The sequence below is a fragment of the Notothenia rossii genome (assembly GCF_949606895.1).
Source record: "Notothenia rossii genome assembly, contig: scaffold_476, whole genome shotgun sequence".
NCBI lineage: Eukaryota > Metazoa > Chordata > Actinopteri > Perciformes > Nototheniidae > Notothenia > Notothenia rossii.
Window position 1 is genome coordinate 1 of NW_027639709.1, and position 24,000 is coordinate 24,000.

The following is a 24,000-nucleotide window of genomic DNA, read 5'->3' on the forward strand; positions in this document are numbered from 1 at the left end:
AACATGTAAGAAGTAGAAAGTACAGGTATTTGAGTTCAACATGTAAGAAGTAGAAAGTACAGGTATTTGTGTTCAACATGTAAGAAGTAGAAAGTACAGGTATTTGTGTTCAACATGTAAGAAGTAGAAAGTACAAGTATTTGAGTTCAACATGTAAGAAGTAGAAAGTACAGGTATTTGTGTATAAAATGTAAGAAGTAGAAAGTACAGGTATTTGTGTATAAAATGTAAGAAGTAGAAAGTACAGGTATTTGTGTTCAACATGTAAGAAGTAGAAAGTACAGGTATTTGTGTTCAACATGTAAGAAGTAGAAAGTACAGGTATTTGAGTTCAACATGTAAGAAGTAGAAAGTACAGGTATTTGTGTTCAACATGTAAGAACTCAAAGTAAAACGTAGTCAGAAAAAGAAGTAGTGGAGTAAAGTACTGATACGAGAAACATGTACTTAAGTACAGCAACAAAGTATTTGTACTCCACTACTTCCCACTCCTGCTCATAGTCCACAAAACAAGTCTCAGTCCATCCACTTCTCATTGTTCTATTAGACGCAGGAGAAACAAACGATCTGGAGCTGAGTGAGCCGAGAGGTCATCACGTCGGGGATATGTGGATCATTATCAGATAAGATAAGAAATACTTTATTGATCCCAATTTGTGAAATGTTTGCGTTGCAGCAGCATAAAAATGTAAACATCTCAATAGAAATAAAATAGCATTAAAAAAATAAGTAGAAAATATACATGTTGAATTAGAAATGTACAGTAACAAAATATAAAGCAGGATATTATATATACATAAGTATGTGAGGAATGGAATATTAAATATTAGATTGAAAATAAATGTACAGATTAATTTGAAAAATAAATCTGGATTCAGCTTTTAGTGCATTTTACAAATCTTAGGACCCAATGATTCTGATAAGGTTTATAAAATAGTTCATATCGGGTAGTTTATCTAGTTTTTAAAAACTTTGGTCAAGTCAATGGGAAAAGTACTTCTGGGCCGGGTGACGTCACGGACTGATACGGAAGGTGTAGTACTGCCGTTTGGCCACTAGGAATATTTTCCTCAGAGTCCGGAGCACTTCCTGGGGGCTTGGTTAGATCAGGGGCGTGTCAAAACATACAGGAACTACAGTACCCACAATGCCTCTGTATGTGGACCAGAGCTGGTGATTGAGATTCTGTCTGAACCATCAGAATCAGGTTTATTTACCAAAGATGTAGCTTTGAAACAGAAACCAGTTTTCGAAGGTAACTTGACTAATGACCTGGACTGAGGAGCATAGAGAGCAGCAGGTTAGGACTACACTCAGGTTACTGCGTGACCTCTGACCTGTGCAAGAATTTGTTGAAGACGCGTCTGTAGGCGTAGCCGGCGCGGCGGACCCGGATGTTCTCCCGCAAGCCCAGGTACTCCACCTGGTGGTGGACCCGGTTCTCCTCCCAGTCCCGGGGACGCTTCGTCTCGTTGGGTTTGATGCAGCGGATGTAGTGGGGGGTGCATTTCATCAGGGTCTGCACCAGACTGTTGGCTTGTTGCTAGAACAGAGAGAGAAAGGGAGGGGGGGGGGGGGGGAGTTTGTATTTAATCACCACACACACAACAACACAGACTATAACACCTCCTTGATGCTAAATACCAACTATGTGCAATATGCACAATATATAGAAGAATTGGGAGGGATGAAACCCTCTTTAATGGTCACACATGCAGAGCACACAAAACACACAGTGAAATGTGTTCTCTGCTTTTAACCCATCCTAGTACCAGGAGTCTAGAACCAGGAGTCTAGCACCAGGAGTCTAGCACCAGGAGTCTAGTACCAGGAGTCTAGAACCAGGAGTCTAGTACCAGGAGTCTAGAACCAGGAGTCTAGCACCAGGAGTCTAGCACCAGGAGTCTAGACCCAGGAGTCTAGCACCAGGAGTCTAGCACCAGGAGTCTAGCACCAGGAGTCTAGCACCAGGAGTCTAGCACCAGGAGTCTAGAACCAGGAGTCTAGCACCAGGAGTCTAGCACCAGGAGTCTAGCACCAGGAGTCTAGCACCAGGAGTCTAGCACCAGGAGTCCAGTAATAGGAGCAGTGGGCAGCTATTGTACAGCGCCCGGGGAGCAATGGGAGTGAGGGGGGAAGGGGGGTGTCCGGTGCCTTGCTCAAGGCACCACGGCATGGCAGGAGGTGAACTGGGATATCAAATGTATAGTTTGATATATTTGAATATTATAATCCTTTGTTGCTAGTGCTATTATATCATTTATTTGAACCAGCCGTGTGGAATTGACGGCATAGACGACCGCAGCCGTTTGTGATTATGAGACACGTTATAGCCGACTGAAGCTGCTGGTGATTGTGTGTGTGAGAGAAGGAGAAAGAAGCAAAGAGCACCTACCTGTGAATTTTGGATTACTGGAACATATACCTATACAATGGTGCTCTAGGAGGAGATTCAGGTGATAATGGGGGGGGGGGGGGGGGGGGGGGTTACCTTGGTTGGTGATTGGCTAATGGTTACACAACCCAAAAAAACATTGTGACATCACAAAGTAACCAAGTCAGATCAGCTGATTTTCAGACAAAGAGAGAGAGGGTCTTTGTTTCTGTTTCAGAGTCTCTGAACACAGAGGGGACTCATGTTTATGTATAAGAGACACAAAGAAGTGGGTTTTGCATAATAGAGGACCTTTAAACGTGACACTCCAACCAAGAGTTGATGCTACACACCCAGGCAGAGACACTCTGTAGCACAGCCTGTACTACCAGCAGCGCCCTCTAGATAAGGCTCTGGGGATCCTGAACACTTGATAACCTGCTTCAGCGAGGATGTGGTGGAACTGGGAATCAAAAAAGTGAAAAACATGACATGCTCTCTCTGAACCTGCGGGGGGGCCCACAGCCTCTCTCACCTTGATCTTAGTGCTGGCAGTGCTCGGTCGCCCCCTCTTCTCTGCGTCCAGGTTCTCAGGAAACAGAGCTCTGACGAACGGACTGACCACAAACACACCATAGACAGTGATCAATGTTCAACACACACACACACACACACACACAAATAAACACTGTACAAGTCTGAGGCAGGCATGCCACGTAGAATACATCAGTAAATACGTCAGTTAATACGTCAGTAAATACGTCAGTAAATACGTCAGTTAATACGTCAGTAAATACGTCAGTAAATACGTCAGTTAATACGTCAGTTAATACGTCAGTTAATACGTCAGTTAATACGTCAGTAAATAAGTCAGTAAATACGTCAGTTAATACGTCAGTAAATACGTCAGTAAATACGTCAGTAAATACGTCAGTTAATACGTCAGTTAATACGTCAGTTAATACGTCAGTTAATACGTCAGTAAATACGTCAGTTAATACGTCAGTAAATACGTCAGTAAATACGTCAGTTAATACGTCAGTAAATACGTCAGTAAATACGTCAGTTAATACGTCAGTAAATACGTCAGTTAATACGTCAGTTAATACGTCAGTAAATACGTCAGTAAATACGTCAGTAAATACGTCAGTTAATACGTCAGTTAATACGTCAGTTAATACGTCAGTTAATACGTCAGTAAATACGTCAGTAAATACGTCAGTAAATACGTCAGTTAATACGTCAGTTAATACGTCAGTAAATACGTCAGTTAATACGTCAGTTAATACGTCAGTTAATACGTCAGTTAATACGTCAGTAAATACGTCAGTTAATACGTCAGTTAATACGTCAGTTAATACGTCAGTAAATACGTCAGTAAATACGTCAGTTAATACGTCAGTTAATACGTCAGTTAATACGTCAGTAAATACGTCAGTAAATACGTCAGTTAATACGTCAGTAAATACGTCAGTAAATACGTCAGTAAATACGTCAGTAAATACGTCAGTAAATACGTCAGTAAATACGTCAGTAAATACGTCAGTTAATACGTCAGTAAATACGTCAGTAAATACGTCAGTTAATACGTCAGTTAATACGTCAGTAAATACGTCAGTAAATACGTCAGTTAATACGTCAGTTAATACGTCAGTAAATACGTCAGTTAATACGTCAGTAAATACGTCAGTAAATACGTCAGTAAATACGTCAGTTAATACGTCAGTTAATACGTCAGTTAATACGTCAGTTAATACGTCAGTTAATACGTCACTGGTGAGTTTAAAACTGAGGTCGCTAACAAGAGTCTAAATGAGACGACTAAACGTCATCAATATGTGGAGATTATCCCGCTGAACTAAACGTTTGTTTGACACAGAGATTATTTTCTGACATAATCCCAAATCACACGGAGGAATCCTATTGGATCAGGGAGATGCTGCCTTCAGGGACCAACACAGGAATACGACATCCTGCTGCTCTGTGTGTAGTACTTACAACTCGCTGCTCTGCATCAGCTCGATGATGTCATTAAACAACACGTCTCTGTTCCTCTCACAGAAACCACTGACATCATAGGACACCTGCAGACAGACAGACAGACAGACAGACTGAGGTGTTAGCGGTGCGTTCAGGTGTTAGCGGTGTGTTCAGGTGTTAGCGGTGCGTTCAGGTGTTAGCGGTGTGTTCAGGTGTTAGCGGCGTGCGGTGCGCTCAGGTGTTAGCGTTGCGTTCAGGTGTTAGCGGTGCGTTCAGGTGTTAGCGGTGCGTTCAGGTGTTAGCGGTGCGTTCAGGTGTTAGCGGTGCGTTCAGGTGTTAGCAGTGCGTTCAGGTACTAGCGGTGCGTTCAGGTGCTAGCGGTGCGTTCAGGTGCTAGCGGTGTGTTCAGGTGTTAGTGGTGTGCGGTGCGTTCAGGTGTTAGCGGTGTGTTCAGGTGTTAGCGGTGTGCGGTGCGTTCAGGTGTTAGCGGTGTGGCGGTGCTTTCAGGTGTTAGCGGTGTGCGGTGCTTTCAGTGTTAGCGGTGTGTTCAGGTGCTAGCGGTGCGTTCAGGTGGTTAGCGGTGTGTTCAGGTGTTAGCGGTGCGTTCAGGTGTTAGCGGTGTGTTCAGGTGTTAGCGGTGTGTTCAGGTGTTAGCGGTGTGCGTGTGTTCAGGTGTTACAGGTGTTAGCGGTGCGTTCAGGGGTGGTTAGCGGTGTGTTCAGGTGGTTAGCGGTGTGTTCAGGTGGTTAGCGGTGTGTTCAAGTGTTAGCGGTAGTTCAGGTGTTAGCGGTGTGTTCAGGTGCTAGCGGTGCGTTCAGGTGTTAGCGGTGTGTTCAGGTGTTAGCGGTGTGCGGTTGTGTTCAGGTGCTAGCGGTGCGTTCAGGGGGTTAGCGGTGAGTTCAGGTGTTAGGGGTGCGTTCAGGTGTTAGCGGTGTGTTCAGGTGTTAGCAGTGTGCGGTGCGTTCAGGTGTTAGCGGTGCGTTCAGGTGTTAGCGGTTACCTTCCCGGCGTAGTGGTGCACGATGAAGCCCTTGTTCCAGCTGCTGAAGTGCTCGTGCGAGCCCACCTGACCCTGCAGCTTCTGCAGCAGCGTCTGGTCCGCGCCCTCGCTTTTAGCGTGCATCGTCGCACACACGTCGTCCAGGATGCTCATCAGCCCAGGGGGGTTCTGGGAAACACGTGTATCCATGCAGTAGATGTTAGAAGTCAAAAAGTAAAGTCAACTTTATTGTCAATCTTTGTGTGTACAGAGAGAGAGATCGAAATACTGTTTCCGACAATCCCAAATATATATATATATATATATATATACAGTGGGGCAAAAAAAGTATTTAGTCAGCCACCAATTGAGCAAGTTCTCCCACTTAAAAAGATGAGAGGCCTGTAATGTTCATCCTAGGTATACCTCAACTATGAGAGACAGAATGGGGGAAAGAATCCAGGAAATCACATTGTAGGATTTTTAAAGAATTTATTTGCAAATGATGGAAAATAAGTATTTGGTCAAGAACAAAAGTTCATCTCAATACTTTGTTATTTACCCTTTGTTGGCAATGACAGAGGTCAAACGCTTTCTGTAAGTCTTCACAAGGTTTTCACTGTTGCTGGTATTTTGGCCCATTCCTCCATGCAGATCTCCTCTAGAGCAGTGATGTGTTTGGGCTGTCGCTAGGCAACACAGACTTTCAACTCCCTCCAAAGATTTTCTATGGGGTTGAGATCTGGAGACTGGCTAGGCCACTCCAGGACCTTGAGATGCTTCTTACGAAGCCACTCCTTCGTTGCCCGGGCGGTTGTGTTTGGGATCATTGTCATGCTGAAAGACCCAGCCACGTTTCATCTTCAATGCCCTCGCTGATGGAAGGAGGTTGTCACTCAAAATCTCACGATACATGGCCCCATTCATTCTTTCCTTTACACGGATCAGTGGTCCTGGTCCCTTTGCAGAAACACAGCCCCAAAGCATGATGTCCCCCCCCCCCATGTTTCACAGTAGGTGTTCTTTGGATGCAACTCAGCATTCTTTCTCCTCCAAACACGTCTAGTTGAGTTTTTACCAAAAAGTTCTATTTTGGTTTCATCTGACCATATGACATTCTCCCAATCCTCTTCTGGGTCATCTAAATGCTCTCTAGCAAACTTCAGACGGGCCTGGACATGTCCTGGCTTAAGCAGGGGGACACGTCTGGCACTGCAGGATCTGAGTCCCTGGCGGCGTAGTGTGTTACTGATGGTAGCCTTTGTTACTTTGGTCCCAGCTCTCTGCAGGTCATGGACTAGGTCCCCCCGTGTGGTTCTGGGGATCTTTGCTCACCGTTCTTGTTTCTCATCTTGACCCCACGGGGTGAGACCTTGCGTGGAGCCCCAGATGGAGGGAGATTATCAGTGGTCTTGTATGTCTTCCATTTTCTAATAATTGCTCCCACAGTTGATTTCTTCACACCAAGCTGCTTACCTATTGCAGATTCAGTCTTCCCAGCCTGGTGCAGGTCTACCATTTAGTTCCTGGTGTCCTTTGACAGCTCTCTGGTCTTGGCCATAGTGGAGTTTGGAGTGTGACTGTTTGAGGTTGTGGACAGGTGTCTTTTATACTGATAACGAGTTCAAACAGGTTCCATTAATACAGTTAACAAGTGGAGGACAGAGGAGGCTCTTAAAGAAGAAGTTACAGGTCTGTGAGAGACAGAAATCTTGTTTGTTTGTAGGTGACCAAATACTTATTTTACCAATTAATTCATTAAAAATCCTACAATGTGATTTCCTGGATTCTTTCCCCCCATTCTGTCTTTCATAGTTGAGGTTTACCTAGGATGACAATTAAAGGCCTCTCATCTTTTAAGTGGGAGAACTTGCACAATTGGTGGCTGACTAAATACTTTTTTGCCCCACTGTATATATATATATATATAAATAATCAACAGACATATTTCTACATATGCACACATTAAGACATAAATAAAAGCACATCAATCAATATATACAAATAACAGTGTGTGTGTGTGTGTGTGTGTGTGTGTGTGTGTGTGTGTGTGTGTGTGTGTGTGTGTGTGTGTGTGTGTGATGGTGAGAACATGTTTTCTACGTGGTGAAGAACAGACTCACCAGTTTGGACTCGATGAGGTCACAGACCACTTTGTTGTTGAAATACTCGATGGGCGTCCATTGGATCCCCTCCTGCACATACTCCTCCTGCAGAAAGAGGCAGGGGTTACCTCCCGAACATCTGAGGTAATGTCAACACTGCGATGATATGCTAATGGTCTAATGTTGTCTGTTCACGCTATGATAAGGTAGTGCTACGAGTCTTGCCTGCTCTGCCTTCAGCGTGAGCTCGATGAAGATCTGCTGCAGCTTCTCGTTCACAAAGTTGATGCAGAACTGCTCGAAGCCGTTTCTCTGGAAGAGAGAGAGATGATTTCAATAAGGTCCACATTTGGTATTTAACACAGGGTTCATGAAGGCATCGTGGTGACCCTGGTAGTTCCATCTGTATGAACACCAATCAGCTCAAACCTTTAGAGTCATGGGACCATGTTTCTACCTGGAAGATCTCGAAGCCGTAGATGTCGAGGACTCCGATGTTGAACTCCTCCTGATCCTTCTGTATTGCTTTATTGATGCACTGCCAATAAAGACCATAACATATCAACACAGAGTAAAGACCAACACAGAGACTAGACTAACACAGAGACTAACACAGAGACTAACACAGAGACTAACACAGAGACTAGACTAACACAGAGTAAAGACCAACACAGAGACTAGACTAACACAGAGTAAAGACCAACACAGAGACTAACACAGAGACTAACACAGAGTAAAGACCAACACAGAGACTAACACAGAGACTAACACAGAGTAAAGACCAACACAGAGACTAACACAGAGACTAACACAGAGACTAACACAGAGACTAACACAGAGACTAACACAGAGTAAAGACCAACACAGAGACTAACACAGAGACTAACACAGAGACTAACACAGAGTAAAGACCAACACAGAGACTAGACTAACACAGAGTAAAGACCAACACAGAGACTAACACAGAGACTAACACAGAGTAAAGACCAACACAGAGACTAACACAGAGACTAACACAGAGTAAAGACCAACACAGAGACTAACACAGAGACTAACACAGAGTAAAGACCAACACAGAGACTAACACAGAGACTAACACAGAGTAAAGACCAACACAGAGACCAACACAGAGACTAACACAGAGTAAAGACCAACACAGAGACCAACACAGAGACTAACACAGAGACTAACACAGAGACTAACACAGAGTAAAGACCAACACAGAGACTAACAAAGAGACTAACACAGAGACTAACACAGAGACTAACACAGAGACTAACACAGAGTAAAGACCAACACAGAGACTAACACAGAGTAAAGACCAACACAGAGACTAACACAGAGACTAACACAGAGTAAAGACCAACACAGAGACCAACACAGAGACTAACACAGAGTAAAGACCAACACAGAGACCAACACAGAGACTAACACAGAGACTAACACAGAGACTAACACAGAGTAAAGACCAACACAGAGACTAACACAGAGACTAACACAGAGACTAACACAGAGACTAACACAGAGACTAACACAGAGACTAGACTAACACAGAGACTAGACTAACACAGAGACTAGACTAACACAGAGACCAACACAGAGACTAACACAGAGACTAGACTAACACAGAGACTAACACAGAGACTAGACTAACACAGAGACTAGACTAACACAGAGACCAACACAGAGACTAACACAGAGACTAGACTAACACAGAGACTAACACAGAGACTAGACTAACACAGAGACTAGACTAACACAGAGTAAAGACCAACACAGAGACTAACACAGAGACTAGACTAACACAGAGACTAGACTAACACAGAGTAAAGACCAACACAGAGACTAACACAGAGACTAACACAGAGACTAACACAGAGACTAACACAGAGACTACACAGAGTAAAGACCAACACAGAGACTAACACAGAGACTAACACAGAGACTAACACAGAGACTAACACAGAGACTAACACAGAGACTAACACAGAGTAAAGACCAACACAGAGACTAAGACAGAGTAAAGACCAACACAGAGACTAACACAGAGACTAACACAGAGACTAACACAGAGACTAACACAGAGACTAGACTAACACAGAGACTAGACTAACACAGAGACCAACACAGAGACTAACACAGAGACTAGACTAACACAGAGACTAGACTAACACAGAGACCAACACAGAGACTAACACAGAGACTAGACTAACACAGAGACTAACACAGAGACTAGACTAACACAGAGACTAGACTAACACAGAGACCAACACAGAGACTAACACAGAGACTAGACTAACACAGAGACTAACACAGAGACTAGACTAACACAGAGACTAGACTAACACAGAGTAAAGACCAACACAGAGACTAACACAGAGACTAGACTAACACAGAGACTAGACTAACACAGAGTAAAGACCAACACAGAGACTAGACTAACACAGAGACTAACACAGAGACTAACACAGAGACTAGACTAACACAGAGACTAACACAGAGACTAGACTAACACAGAGACTAGACTAACACAGAGTAAAGACCAACACAGAGACTAACACAGAGACTAGACTAACACAGAGACTAGACTAACACAGAGTAAAGACCAACACAGAGACTAGACTAACACAGAGACTAGACTAACACAGAGTAAAGACCAACACAGAGACTAGACTAACACAGAGACTAGACTAACACAGAGACTAACACAGAGACTAACACAGAGACTAGACTAACACAGAGTAAAGACCAACACAGAGACTAGACCAACACAGAGACTAGACTAACACAGAGACTAGACTAACACAGAGACTAGACTAACACAGAGTAAAGACCAACACAGAGACTAACACAGAGACTAGACTAACACAGAGACTAGACTAACACAGAGTAAAGACCAACACAGAGACTAACACAGAGACTAGACTAACACAGAGACTAGACTAACACAGAGTAAAGACCAACACAGAGACTAGACTAACACAGAGTAAAGACCAACACAGAGACTAGACCAGGGGTCGGCAACCTTTTTGATATGAAGTGCCATTTTAAAAAAGAATTGTTATCAGCGTGCCAACCATAGGTGTCAACGATCGAGAATTATCAACGGGGGGGGGGGGGGGGGGGGGGGCTTGAGGTGCTGGACGCTCGTGAACTATCAGCAGGAGGGCGGGGAAGCAGTGTGTGGACCTGTCGGCGCAACTTACATGATGCCGAATTTAACAAACACATTTAAATAATTGGTTTAAACGGCATAATAATAAGGACGATCGTCCGTTCTGTGATTCTCCAGAACACACATGTTAGGATATTAGGCTCATGGAAGTGAAACGAGGAATCGGAAAAACAGAGGTCTGTGATGTATTTTGTGAAACAGAAGAACAGCTAAATTAATGCAACGGCCTCCCAAGAAGAGCTCGCCTCTCTCCAGTCATTTAAGCTAAAGTGGGTTATTGAACCTGAAGCTTGTTGCTTCTGCCCTGCTCGACTACGGTCTGGGAGCCGACAGGAAAGTTCAACACACAGATGGCCAGTCCGCCCCTTTGTAGCATATTATTTCGATGAGAGATGAGCAGATCGCTACCGGGCTTTCAACTAAATACACAGCCACGCATAAACTGCGGCATTTGTACAGCTCCTTATGGGTACTGCAATTAGTGAAGTGCTTTATTCCTCCGTGGTGAAACGATCAGCACTGCACCACGGAGGAAAGCGGCAGAAAGTCACCTGGAGATAAAGAGAGCGGGGCTGCGTTGCGTGCATGGCTTCCTTCTGCCGGTAACGGGGAGACGCGCTCTGGCGGCGGTCTCGTTCAGGATCCGAAAATACAATTTAAATATTTTGCACACTTATTCCACTTATTCCTAGTGTGCCACTGGTTATGGTGCCGCGTGCCAGGGGTTGCCGACCCCCGGACTAGACTAACACAGAGTAAAGACCAACACAGAGACTAACACAGAGACTAGACAAACATAGAGACTAACACAGAGACTAGACAAACACAGAGTAAAGACCAACACAGAGACTAACACAGAGACTAGACTAACACAGAGACTAGACTAACACAGAGACTAGACTAACACAGAGTAAAGACCAACACAGAGACTAGACTAACACAGAGACTAGACTAACACAGAGTAAAGACCAACACAGAGACTAGACTAACACAGAGACTAGACTAACACAGAGACTAGACTAACACAGAGTAAAGACCAACACAGAGACTAGACTAACACAGAGACTAGACTAACACAGAGACTAGACTAACACAGAGACTAGACTAACACAGAGTAAAGACCAACACAGAGACTAGACTAACACAGAGACTAGACTAACACAGAGACTAGACCAACACAGAGACTAGACTAACACAGAGACTAGACTAACACAGAGACTAGACCAACACAGAGACTAGACTAACACAGAGACTAGACTAACACAGAGTAAAGACCAACACAGAGACTAGACTAACACAGAGACTAGACTAACACAGAGTAAAGACCAACACAGAGACTAGACTAACACAGAGACTAGACTAACACAGAGACTAGACTAACACAGAGACTAGACTAACACAGAGACTAGATTAACACAGAGACTAGACTAACACAGAGTAAAGACCAACACAGAGACTAACACAGAGACTAGACCAACACAGAGACTAGACTAACACAGAGACTAGACCAACACAGAGACTAGACTAACACAGAGACTAACACAGAGACCAACACAGAGACTAGACTAACACAGAGACTAGACTAACAGAGAGTAAAGACCAACACAGAGACTAGACTAACACAGAGACTAGACCAACACAGAGACTAGACTAACACAGAGACTAGACTAACACAGAGACTAGACTAACACAGAGTAAAGACCAACACAGAGACTAGACTAACACAGAGACTAGACCAACACAGAGACTAGACTAACACAGAGACTAACACAGAGACTAGACTAACACAGAGACTAGACTAACAGAGAGTAAAGACCAACACAGAGACTAGACTAACACAGAGACTAGACTAACAGAGAGACTAGACTAACACAGAGTAAAGACCAACACAGAGACTAGACTAACACAGAGACTAACACAGAGACTAGACTAACACAGAGACTAGACTAACAGAGAGTAAAGACCAACACAGAGACTAGACTAACACGGAGACTAGACTAACACAGAGACTAGACTAACACAGAGTAAAGACCAACACAGAGACTAGACTAACACAGAGACTAGACCAACACAGAGACTAGACTAACACAGAGACTAGACTAACACAGAGACTAGACTAACACAGAGACTAGACTAACACAGAGACTAGACTAACACAGAGACTAGACTAACACAGAGACTAGACTAACACAGAGACTAGACTAACACAGAGACTAGACTAACACAGAGACTAGACTAACACAGAGACTAGACTAACACAGAGACTAGACTAACACAGAGACTAGACTAACACAGAGACTAGACTAACACAGAGACTAGACTAACAGAGAGTAAAGACCAACACAGAGACTAGACTAACACAGAGACTAGACTAACACAGAGACTAGACTAACACAGAGACTAGACTAACACAGAGTAAACACAGGTCAAACATGCAAACAAAAAACGTCTCCATTACAATTCTGAATTTTCTCATATTTAGAATTTGTTCTTAAAATTCTGACTTTTTTCAGGAAAAATCTGACTTTTCCCGCAATTTTTAAATTTAGAATTTTTCACAAAATGCCCAAATTCTGGCTTGATTCTCATAATCACAATTTTTTTCAAAATGTTTCCCTTTTACTCCAAATTCTGACTTTTTTCTAAAAGATCTCAAAATTCAGACTTTTTTTGAATTTTTTTTTGACTTTTTCCTCAAGATTTTAAATGTTTTAAATTATTCAAAAAATGCCCGAATTGTGACTTGATTATCAAAATTCTGACTTTTTCTCAAAATCGCAACATTCTGACTTTTTTCAAAAATGTCTGACTCATCTCATATTTTGAAATTGTTCTCAAAATGTTGACTTTTTTCTCAAAAGTATATAGAGTACTCACGTCCACCAGGTAGTCGAACAGCCGTGTGTACACAGCTTTGGACAGAGCGTCTCTGGAGAAGCAGGCCTGCTCCGTGCTCATCGTCACGGCGATGGACTCCGTCTTTCCGCCCCACTTACTGTCCATCATCCTGCTGGTGAGTTTACTGCAGAGACCGTCCTGGGGGATGCCCAGCAGGAAGGACGGGAACGCCAGAACTGACAGGGACAGACAGAGAGTTACAGACCGTCCTGAGGGACGCCCAACAGGAAAGACGGGAATGCCAGAACTGACAGGGACAGACAGAGTTACAGACCGTCCTGAGGGACGCCCAGCAGGAAAGACGGGAACGCCAGAACTGACAGGGACAGACAGAGTTACAGACCGTCAAGAGGGACGCCCAGCAGGAAGGACGGGAACGCCAGAACTGACAGGGACAGACAGAGAGTTACAGACCGTCCTGAGGGACGCCCAGCAGGAAGGACGGGAACGCCAGAACTGACAGGGACAGAGAGAGAGTTACAGACCGTCCTGAGGGACGCCCAACAGGAAGGACGGGAACGCCAGAACTGACAGGGACAGACAGAGAGTTACAGACAGAGTTACAGACCGTCCTGAGGGACGCCCAGCAGGAAGGATGGGAACACCAGAACTGACAGGGAAAGACGGAGAGTTACAGACCGTCCTGAGGGACGCCCAACAGGAAGGACGGGAACGCCAGAACTGACAGGGACAGACAGAGTTACAGACCGTCCTGAGGGACGCCCAACAGGAAGGACGGGAATGCCAGAACTGACAGGGACAGGCAGAGAGGGACAGACCGTCCTGAGGGACGCCTAACAGGAAGGACGGGAACGCCAGAACTGACAGGGACAGACAGAGAGGGACACCCAGCAGGAAGGACGGGAACGCCAGAACTGACAGGGAAAGACAGAGAGTTACAGACAGAGTTACAGACCGTCCTGAGGGACGCCCAACAGGAAGGACGGGAACGCCAGAACTGACAGGGACAGACAGAGAGTTACAGACAGAGTTACAGACCGTCCTGAGGGACGCCCAGCAGGAAGGATGGGAACACCAGAACTGACAGGGAAAGACGGAGAGTTACAGACCGTCCTGAGGGACGCCCAACAGGAAGGACGGGAACGCCAGAACTGACAGGGACAGACAGAGTTACAGACCGTCCTGAGGGACGCCCAACAGGAAGGACGGGAATGCCAGAACTGACAGGGACAGGCAGAGAGGGACAGACCGTCCTGAGGGACGCCTAACAGGAAGGACGGGAACGCCAGAACTGACAGGGACAGACAGAGAGGGACACCCAGCAGGAAGGACGGGAACGCCAGAACTGACAGGGACAGACAGAGAGGGACAGGCAGGCCCATAGCGTAGTGTGTATATAGTATATCTAGTATCTCAGTCCTGGCTCTCCACCACTGCGTAGTATAGTGTGTATATATATATATATATATATATATATATATACATATATATATACATATATATGTATATATATATATATGTATATATATATATATATATACATATATATATATATATATACATATATATATGTATGTATATATATAGTAGGGTCTCACAGTCCTGGCTCTCCACCACTGCGTAGTTGTTCTCTTCTCTGAAGCTGATGTTCCCCAAATGAAGAATAGCTGCAACCAGCTGGAGGACAGAGTCCTGGTCCTCAGAGGACAGACCGACAACTGACATGGCCTCCTGCAGGGAGACAGACAGGTTACAGAGAGACAGACAGGTTACAGAGAGACAGACAGGTTACAGAGAGACAGACAGGTTACAGAGAGACAGACAGGTTGCAGAGAGACAGACAGGTTGCAGAGAGACAGACAGGTTACAGAGAGACGGACAGGTTCACATCCCACCACTGACATGGCCTCCTGCAGGACCACGGACAGACAGGTACAGACAGACAGAGACAGATAGAGACAGACAGACAGACAGACAGACAGAGACAGATAGAGACAGACACACAGGTACAGAAAGACAGAGACAGACAGACAGACAGACAGGTACAGACAGAGACAGACAGACAGGTACAGACAGAGACAGACAGACAGGTACAGAAAGACAGAGACAGACAGGTACAGACAGAGACAGACAGACAGGTACAGAAAGACAGAGACAGACAGGTACAGACAGAGACAGACAGACAGGTACAGACAGAGACAGACAGACAGGTACAGAAAGACAGAGACAGACAGACAGGTACAGACAGAGACAGACAGACAGAAAGGTACAGACCATGGTGTCTGTGAACTCCTTCTTGTCGTTGATGTCCTCCACGGTGTAGGTTCCTGATTGGTTCAGGTAGTAGTAATAGTCAGGGGTCGTGACCCCCAGGTTCTCCCTCTGCTCCGAGGTCGCCCCCCCCAACAGCTGAGGACAGAGGTCACACAGAGGTCAACTAGAGGTCACACAGAGTATATACACACACTGTGGGGGAAAAAGTATTTAGTCAGCCAGCAATTGTGCAAGTTCTCCCACTTAGAAAGATGAGAGGTCTGTAATGTTCATCCTAGGTACACCTCAACTATGAGAGACAGAATGGGGGGAAAGAATCCAGGAAATCACATTGTCTGATTTTCAATGAATTAATTGGTAAATTCCTCTGTAAAATAAGTATCTGGTCACCTACAAACAAACAAGATGTCTGGCTCTCAAAGACCTGTAACTTCTTCTTTCAGAGCCTCCTCTGTCCTCCACTTGTTAACTGTATTAATGGAACCTGTTTGAACTCGTTATCAGAATAAAAGACACCTGTCCACAACCTCAAACAGTCACACTCCAAACTCCACTATGGCCAAGACCAGAGAGCTGTCAAAGGACACCAGAAACTAAATTGTAGACCTGCACCAGGCTGGGAAGACTGAATCTGCAATAGGTAAGCAGCTTGGTGTGAAGAAATCAACTGTGGGAGCAATTATTAGAAAATGGAAGACAAACAAGACCACTGATAATCTCCCTCCATCTGGGACTCCACGCAAGATCTCACCCCATGGGGTCAAGATGAGAAACAAGAACGCTGAGCAAAGATCCCAGAACCACACGGGGGGACCTAGTCCATGACCTGCAGAGAGCTGGGACCAAAGTAACAAAGGCTACCATCAGTAACACACTACGCCGCCAGGGACTCAAATCCTGCAGTGCCAGACGTGTCCCCCTGCTTAAGCCAGGACATGTCCAGGCCCGTCTGAAGTTTGCTAGAGAGCATTTAGATGATCCAGAAGAGGATTGGGAGAATGTCATGTGGTCAGATGAAACCAAAATAGAACTTTTTGGTAAAAACTCAACTAGACGTGTTTGGAGGAGAAAGAATGCTGAGTTGCATCCAAAGAACACCTACTGTGAAACATGGGGGTATTGTATTAGTACCGGATAGTAGTGTATGTATATTTGTGTATAAGTACCTGGTAGTAGTGTATGTATATTTGTGTATAAGTACCTGGTAGTAGATGTGGAAACTTCTCTCTCCGGGGTTCTGCGAGACGACCCGAGTTTTCTCCAGCAGGAAGTTGGAGATCTTCCCTCCATCAGGAGCCCCCCCCCTGCTGAACTGGATCTCAAAGTACTTCCCCTACACAGGGGGAGCGTGTACACGTGTTAGAAGTACACAACAGGAGTATTGACGCAGTATTAAACTGTATATGAATATATATATATGAATGTGCAGATACTCACAAATCTGCTGGAGTTGTTGTTGCGGACGGTCTTGGCGTTACCAAAAGCCTCCAGCAGGGGGTTAGACTGCAGGATGATGTCTTTCACATGCTACACACACACACACACACACTTCAGCAGCAGCTCCCTGTACTGGCCACCAGGGGGCTGCAGATTCACTTGGAACACACACACACAACAATTCCATGTGTTGTATGTAATTATTAACAAATATACTAAGTCTGACATCTTCATTGACATTTTACAATCAAAGGGAACATCCTCTAATCAGCTCACTGAACAAATATCAGTTCACAGAAATGTTATTTCATTTGTACAAGTGGCATGTTTGTATTGAACAGGTTATTAAACAGTGGAATAAAACCATGTTAAACTATTGGAAAGCACGGAAAATGTGTGTGCATTGAGATTAACCATTAAGATGACTTACACATGAAGTCATGAACATTACCCAGACATTAGTCTAACTTGAACCTAAAACACTCGTAGCCTCTGCTGACGCACAATAAGGGGAGGGTCCACACAGACACCTGTCAGCTCTCTGCTGTTCCTCACACCACTCCCCCTCCCTCCGCTGACATTATGAATGTAAAGCGTAGTAATCATAGATAACACGGCAGGGTCCATGACAGTTTGTTTTCATCTGATTTCAAATAAACAAAGTCTTGGTTTTAAGATTATTAAACTTGTTTCGCCAAATTCAGATGATAAAAACAACGTTTAAGCTAAGGCATAATTACAAGAGGCAACTTAAAGTCACAGCAGACAAAACAACAGCCGTGTTTCTCGTGAGGGTTTCCCCGGGAAACAAACACAATACATAGCTTGTGACATAACTAGGAGTCTAGTGGACGGTATCAGTACTACAATAATAATAATAATTTATTTTTATTATTAATTACGTTGTTTATAAATTAATCTGAGGGCCGCAAAAAGAGGTGGTGGGGGCCGCCATTTTCCCATCCCTGCCCTAGAGGATGATAGGTCCACCCCCCACTTAAAACATGATCACATGGATAGGAAAAATACATTTGCACACTTTATATATGTTGGCCTTCATTGAAACAGTCACGGGTGCACACATGCTGCAGTTTGTGTGTGCGCGCGTGTGTGTGCGTGCGTGCGTGCGTGTGTGTGTGTGTGTAGTGTTGCAGTAGAACATTCAGCTGTAGCGCCCCACAGCACCCCCAAAAGAAGATCTCTGGCGCCGCCACTGGGTTCAGATTCAGGTTCAGGTTCTGGTTCTGGTTCAGATTCAGGTTCTGGTTCAGATTCAGGTTCTGGTTCTGGTTCAGATGAGGTACTGACCTGGACTTTGTCTCCTCCTCCAGACACCTTGGAGACGTAGCTCATGATGTATTTAGCCGCCACAGTTTTCCCCGCTCCGCTCTCCCCGCTGACAGGAAACAGGAAACAGGAAACAGCATCAGAGTGGTTTACCTCCAGCAGGTGTGAGACAGAGAGCTGATTGGTTGACGCCTTACAGGTAAACTCTACAGGTAAACTCTTCAGGTAAACTCTACAGGTAAACTCTTCAGGTAAACTCTACAGGTAAACTCTACAGGTAAACTCTACAGGTAAACTCTTCAGGTAAACTCTACAGGTAAACTCTACAGGTAAACTCTACAGGTAAACACTACAGGTAAACTCTACAGGTAAACTCTACAGGTAAACTCTTCAGGTAAACTCTACAGGTAAACACTACAGGTAAACTCTACAGGTAAACTCTACAGGTAAACTCTACAGGTAAACTCTTCAGGTAAACTCTACAGGTAAACTCTACAGGTAAACTCTTCAGGTAAACTCTACAGGTAAACACTACAGGTAAACTCTACAGGTAAACTCTACAGGTAAACTCACAGGTAAACTCTACAGGTAAACTCTACAGGTAAACTCTACAGGTAAACTCTACAGGTAAACTCACAGGTAAACTCTTCAGGTAAACTCTACAGGTAAACTCTACAGGTAAACTCTACAGGTAAACTCTACAGGTAAACTCACAGGTAAACTCTACAGGTAAACTCTACAGGTAAACTCTACAGGTAAACTCACAGGTAAACTCTACAGGTAAACTCTACAGGTAAACACTACCGGTAAACTCTACAGGTAAACTCTTCAGGTAAACTCTACAGGTAAACTCTTCAGGTAAACTCACAGGTAAACTCTACAGGTAAACACTACAGGTAAACTCTACAGGTAAACTCTACAGGTAAACTCTTCAGGTAAACTCTACAGGTAAACTCTACAGGTAAACTCTTCAGGTAAACTCTACAGGTAAACACTACAGGTAAACACTACAGGTAAACTCTACAGGTAAACTCTTCAGGTAAACTCTACAGGTAAACACTACAGGTAAACTCACAGGTAAACTCTACAGGTAAACTCTACAGGTAAACTCTTCAGGTAAACTCTACAGGTAAACACTACAGGTAAACTCACAGGTAAACTCTTCAGGTAAACTCTACAGGTAAACTCACAGGTAAACTCTACAGGTAAACTCTACAGGTAAACTCTACAGGTAAACTCTTCAGGTAAACTCTACAGGTAAACTCTACAGGTAAACACTACAGGTAAACTCTACAGGTAAACTCTACAGGTAAACTCTTCAGGTAAACTCTACAGGTAAACTCTACAGGTAAACACTACAGGTAAACTTCAGGTAAACTCTACAGGTAAACTCTACAGGTAAACTCTACAGGTAAACTTCAGGTAAACTCTACAGGTAAACTCTACAGGTAAACTCTACAGGTAAACACTACAGGTAAACTCACAGGTAAACTCTTCAGGTAAACTCTACAGGTAAACTCACAGGTAAACTCTACAGGTAAACTCTACAGGTAAACTCTACAGGTAAACTCTTCAGGTAAACTCTACAGGTAAACTCTTCAGGTAAACTCACAGGTAAACTCTACAGGTAAACACTACAGGTAAACTCTTCAGGTAAACTCTTCAGGTAAACTCTACAGGTAAACTCACAGGTAAACTCTACAGGTAAACTCTACAGGTAAACTCTTCAGGTAAACTCTACAGGTAAACTCTTCAGGTAAACTCACAGGTAAACTCTACAGGTAAACTCTACAGGTAAACTCACAGGTAAACTCACAGGTAAACTCTACAGGTAAACTCACAGGTAAACTCTACAGGTAAACTCTACAGGTAAACACTACAGGTAAACTCTACAGGTAAACACTACAGGTAAACTCTTCAGGTAAACTCTACAGGTAAACTCTACAGGTAAACTCTACAGGTAAACTCTACAGGTAAACTCTTCAGGTAAACTCTACAGGTAAACTCTACAGGTAAACTCTACAGGTAAACTCTTCAGGTAAACTCTTCAGGTAAACTCTACAGGTAAACTTTACAGGTAAACTCTACAGGTAAACTCTTCAGGTAAACTCTACAGGTAAACTCTACAGGTAAACTCTACAGGTAAACACTACAGGTAAACTCTACAGGTAAACTCTACAGGTAAACTCTACAGGTAAACACTACAGGTAAACTCTACAGGTAAACACTACAGGTAAACTCTACAGGTAAACTCTACAGGTAAACACTACAGGTAAACACTACAGGTAAACTCTACAGGTAAACTCTACAGGTAAACACTACAGGTAAACTCTACAGGTAAACACTACAGGTAAACTCTACAGGTAAACTCTACAGGTAAACACTACAGGTAAACACTACAGGTAAACTCTACAGGTAAACTCTACAGGTAAACACTACAGGTAAACTCTACAGGTAAACTCTACAGGTAAACTCTACAGGTAAACTCTTCAGGTAAACTCTACAGGTAAACTCTACAGGTAAACTCTACAGGTAAACACTACAGGTAAACACTACAGGTAAACTCTACAGGTAAACACTACAGGTAAACTCTACAGGTAAACTCTACAGGTAAACTCACAGGTAAACTCTACAGGTAAACTCTACAGGTAAACTCACAGGTAAACTCTACAGGTAAACACTACAGGTAAACTCTACAGGTAAACTCTACAGGTAAACACTACAGGTAAACTCTACAGGTAAACTCTACAGGTAAACTCTACAGGTAAACTCACAGGTAAACTCTACAGGTAAACTCTACAGGTAAACTCTACAGGTAAACTCTACAGGTAAACTCTACAGGTAAACACTACAGGTAAACTCTACAGGTAAACTCTACAGGTAAACTCACAGGTAAACTCTTCAGGTAAACTCTACAGGTAAACTCACAGGTAAACACTACAGGTAAACTCTACAGGTAAACTATACAGGTAAACTCTTCAGGTAAACTCTACAGGTAAACACTACAGGTAAACTCTACAGGTAAACTCACAGGTAAACTCTACAGGTAAACTACAGGTAAACTCTACAGGTAAACTCTACAGGTAAACACTACAGGTAAACTCTACAGGTAGTGTAAATGTACACATCTGAGGTACTTTTACTGCAGTGTGTCAGTGTAATACTCTAAACTGGAAGCACCTGACCCCCAGGGGCCACAGTGATTGGTTAGTTACAGAATAAAGACCCCGCCCAGGTGTGAGTTAAGCCCCGCCCACCTGATGATGACACACTGGTTCTCGCTGTCGATCATCATGTTCCGGTACATGGTGTCAGCCAGGGCGTAGATGTGGGGGGGGTTTTCATACTGAGCCTGTACGGGGGGACATGTTAGTGTGTGTGTGTGTGTGTGTGTGTGTGTGTGTGTGTGTGTGTGTGTGTGTGTGTGTGTGTGTGTGTGTGTGTGTGTGTGTGTGTCTCACCGCTCCCTGGTAGAGCTCCACTTCTCTGTCAGTGAAGTACGGCAGCTGTTTGAATGGATTCACGGAGATCAGAACCGCCCCGATGTACGTCTGCAGGAACCGGGTCAAGGAGCAGAACCAGAACAGAACCATGTGTGTTTGAGTGTGACAGTTTGTGTGTGTGTGTGTGTGTGTGTGTGTGTGTGTGTGTGTGTGTGTGTGTGTGTGTGTGTGTGTGTGTGTGTGTGTGTGTGTGTGTGTGTGAGGATACGAAGATGTAGTCGTCGTTGTATCTCTTCTTCAGGTTCTCTGTGATAGCGTCCTCGCTGATCTTCGACAGCAGAACCATGTCGTCCACGCCGCTCACCTTCACGTTCTGCGCCAGCCAATGGTAGCGCTCCTTGCTGCCCTGGGGGCGGGACATAAACACACTGAGGTGATAACAGACAGCTGTGGGATCCTATCAGTGGTCTCTGTGTTTAATACTGTATTTACTGATTCAGGATCCATTTACATCAATACTGAGAAACAGTGTGTGTGTGTGTGTGTGTGTGTGTGTGTGTGTGTGTGTGTGTGTGTGTGTGTGTGTGTGTGTGTGTGTGTGTGTGTGTGTGTGTGTGTGTGTGTGTGTGTGTGTGTGTGTGTGTGTGTGTGTGTTTCCCAGCATTCCTTCTGTCCTGTAGGATCTTGTTGAGCAGCGGCGAGCACCGACATGCAGTGTGAGTGAGTGAGTGAGAGTAGGGGCGGACTGGCCATCTGTAGAATCACAGAACGACCGGTCGTCAAGGGCTGCTGAGGGGCGGCTCGGTTTGCTGACGGCCGCCACCGCCCACTGTGTGTGTGTGTGTGTGTGTGTGTGTGTGTGTGTGTGTGTGTGTGTGTGTGTGTGTGTGTGTGTGTGTGTGTGTGTGTGTGTGTGTGTGTGTGTGTGTGTGTGTGTGTGTGTGTGTGTGTGTGTGTGTGTGTGTGTGTGTGTGTGTACAGTGTTTACATGCTGAACTTAAATTAAACATTTTAAATGTTTCAGCTGTTATTCTTTATATTTCTTAATAGAGACTTCACTCTGCTGCCGCCCCCTCCTCTTTATTAAAGTATCTCACTTCATTTAATTGAATATAAATAATAATATGATTTATATATACTTTTCCTCCAATCAGATCATTTGTCTTTATACCGTGTTAGTTATTTTTTAAAGTCCTTATTTAATTTAAGTTATATAATTATTCAGGTTTACAATGTATTTTATTTTTCATTAATTTATCCAAATACATTTTATATTTATTTGCATTTATATAAATGTAATTATTGCAATTCTTTTATTATAAAATCACATGTGAAGTTAAAAAGTGCAGAGTCATCAATTAAACTGATCAGAAAGATTCAATGAGATCCTGCAGGACCGGGACCAGGACTCAGACCGGGACTCAGACCGGGACCAGTAGGCTATAAACCGGGACCAGTACATAAACCAGGACGAGTATATAAACCAGGACCAGTACATAAACCAGGACCAGTATATAAACCAGGACCAGTATATAAACCAGGACCAGTATATAAACCGGGACCAGTATATAAACCAGGACCAGGACCAGTCTATAAACCAGGACCAGTATATAAACCGGGACCAGTATATAAACAAGGACCAGTCTATAGACCAGGACCAGTAAATAAACCGGGACCAGGACTCAGACCAGGACCCACATCGGGACCAGGATATTTAGACCGGGACCAAGACTTTCTCCTGCTTTATGGCTCAGAGTTAGGAAAGTTAGCTCACCATGTCTGCGGCTCACTTCCGGATCTTCAGGTAAAAGGTGAGGCTTCGGGACTCAGGTAGGTCCGGGTCGGGACCGGGTCCAGGTGCAGGTGTGATCCCGGGTGGGGGGGGGGGGGGTCTGATCCCGGGGGCTCGGTCCGGACGGGATCCGGGTCTAACAGCAGGACTGAAGTCTCGGGAACATTTCTAACCCCGTTTCTTCTCCAGCGTCTCAATCTCTGCAGGTGTGGGCAGGTGAGGCCCCGCCCCCTTCTCTTGCGGCTCCTTGTGCCGAGTGGAACTCTGGGTAATGTAGTGCTCGTCCTCTTGCTCA

The 24,000-nt window shown here is 44.3% G+C and overlaps 1 protein-coding gene across 1 annotated transcript; it reads right to left on the bottom strand.

Moving 5' to 3' along the window:
- Positions 1–1,303: 1,303 nt before the first annotated feature.
- Positions 1,304–23,949, bottom strand: LOC307027507 (unconventional myosin-Ie-like). Its single transcript, XM_079695772.1, has 17 exons — positions 23,688–23,949; positions 22,182–22,319; positions 21,932–22,021; positions 21,728–21,822; positions 18,492–18,579; positions 17,184–17,273; positions 16,948–17,079; positions 15,747–15,881; positions 15,071–15,203; positions 13,491–13,687; positions 7,896–7,976; positions 7,664–7,750; positions 7,457–7,543; positions 5,355–5,522; positions 4,373–4,458; positions 2,910–2,991; positions 1,304–1,543 (listed from the first exon to the last, which is right to left on the bottom strand). The coding sequence occupies exons 1-17, from the start codon at positions 23,688–23,690 to the stop codon at positions 1,319–1,321; spliced, it is 1,917 nt and encodes a 638-aa protein (XP_079551898.1). The 5' UTR covers positions 23,691–23,949; the 3' UTR covers positions 1,304–1,318.
- Between the last annotated feature and the right edge of the window lie 51 nt (positions 23,950–24,000).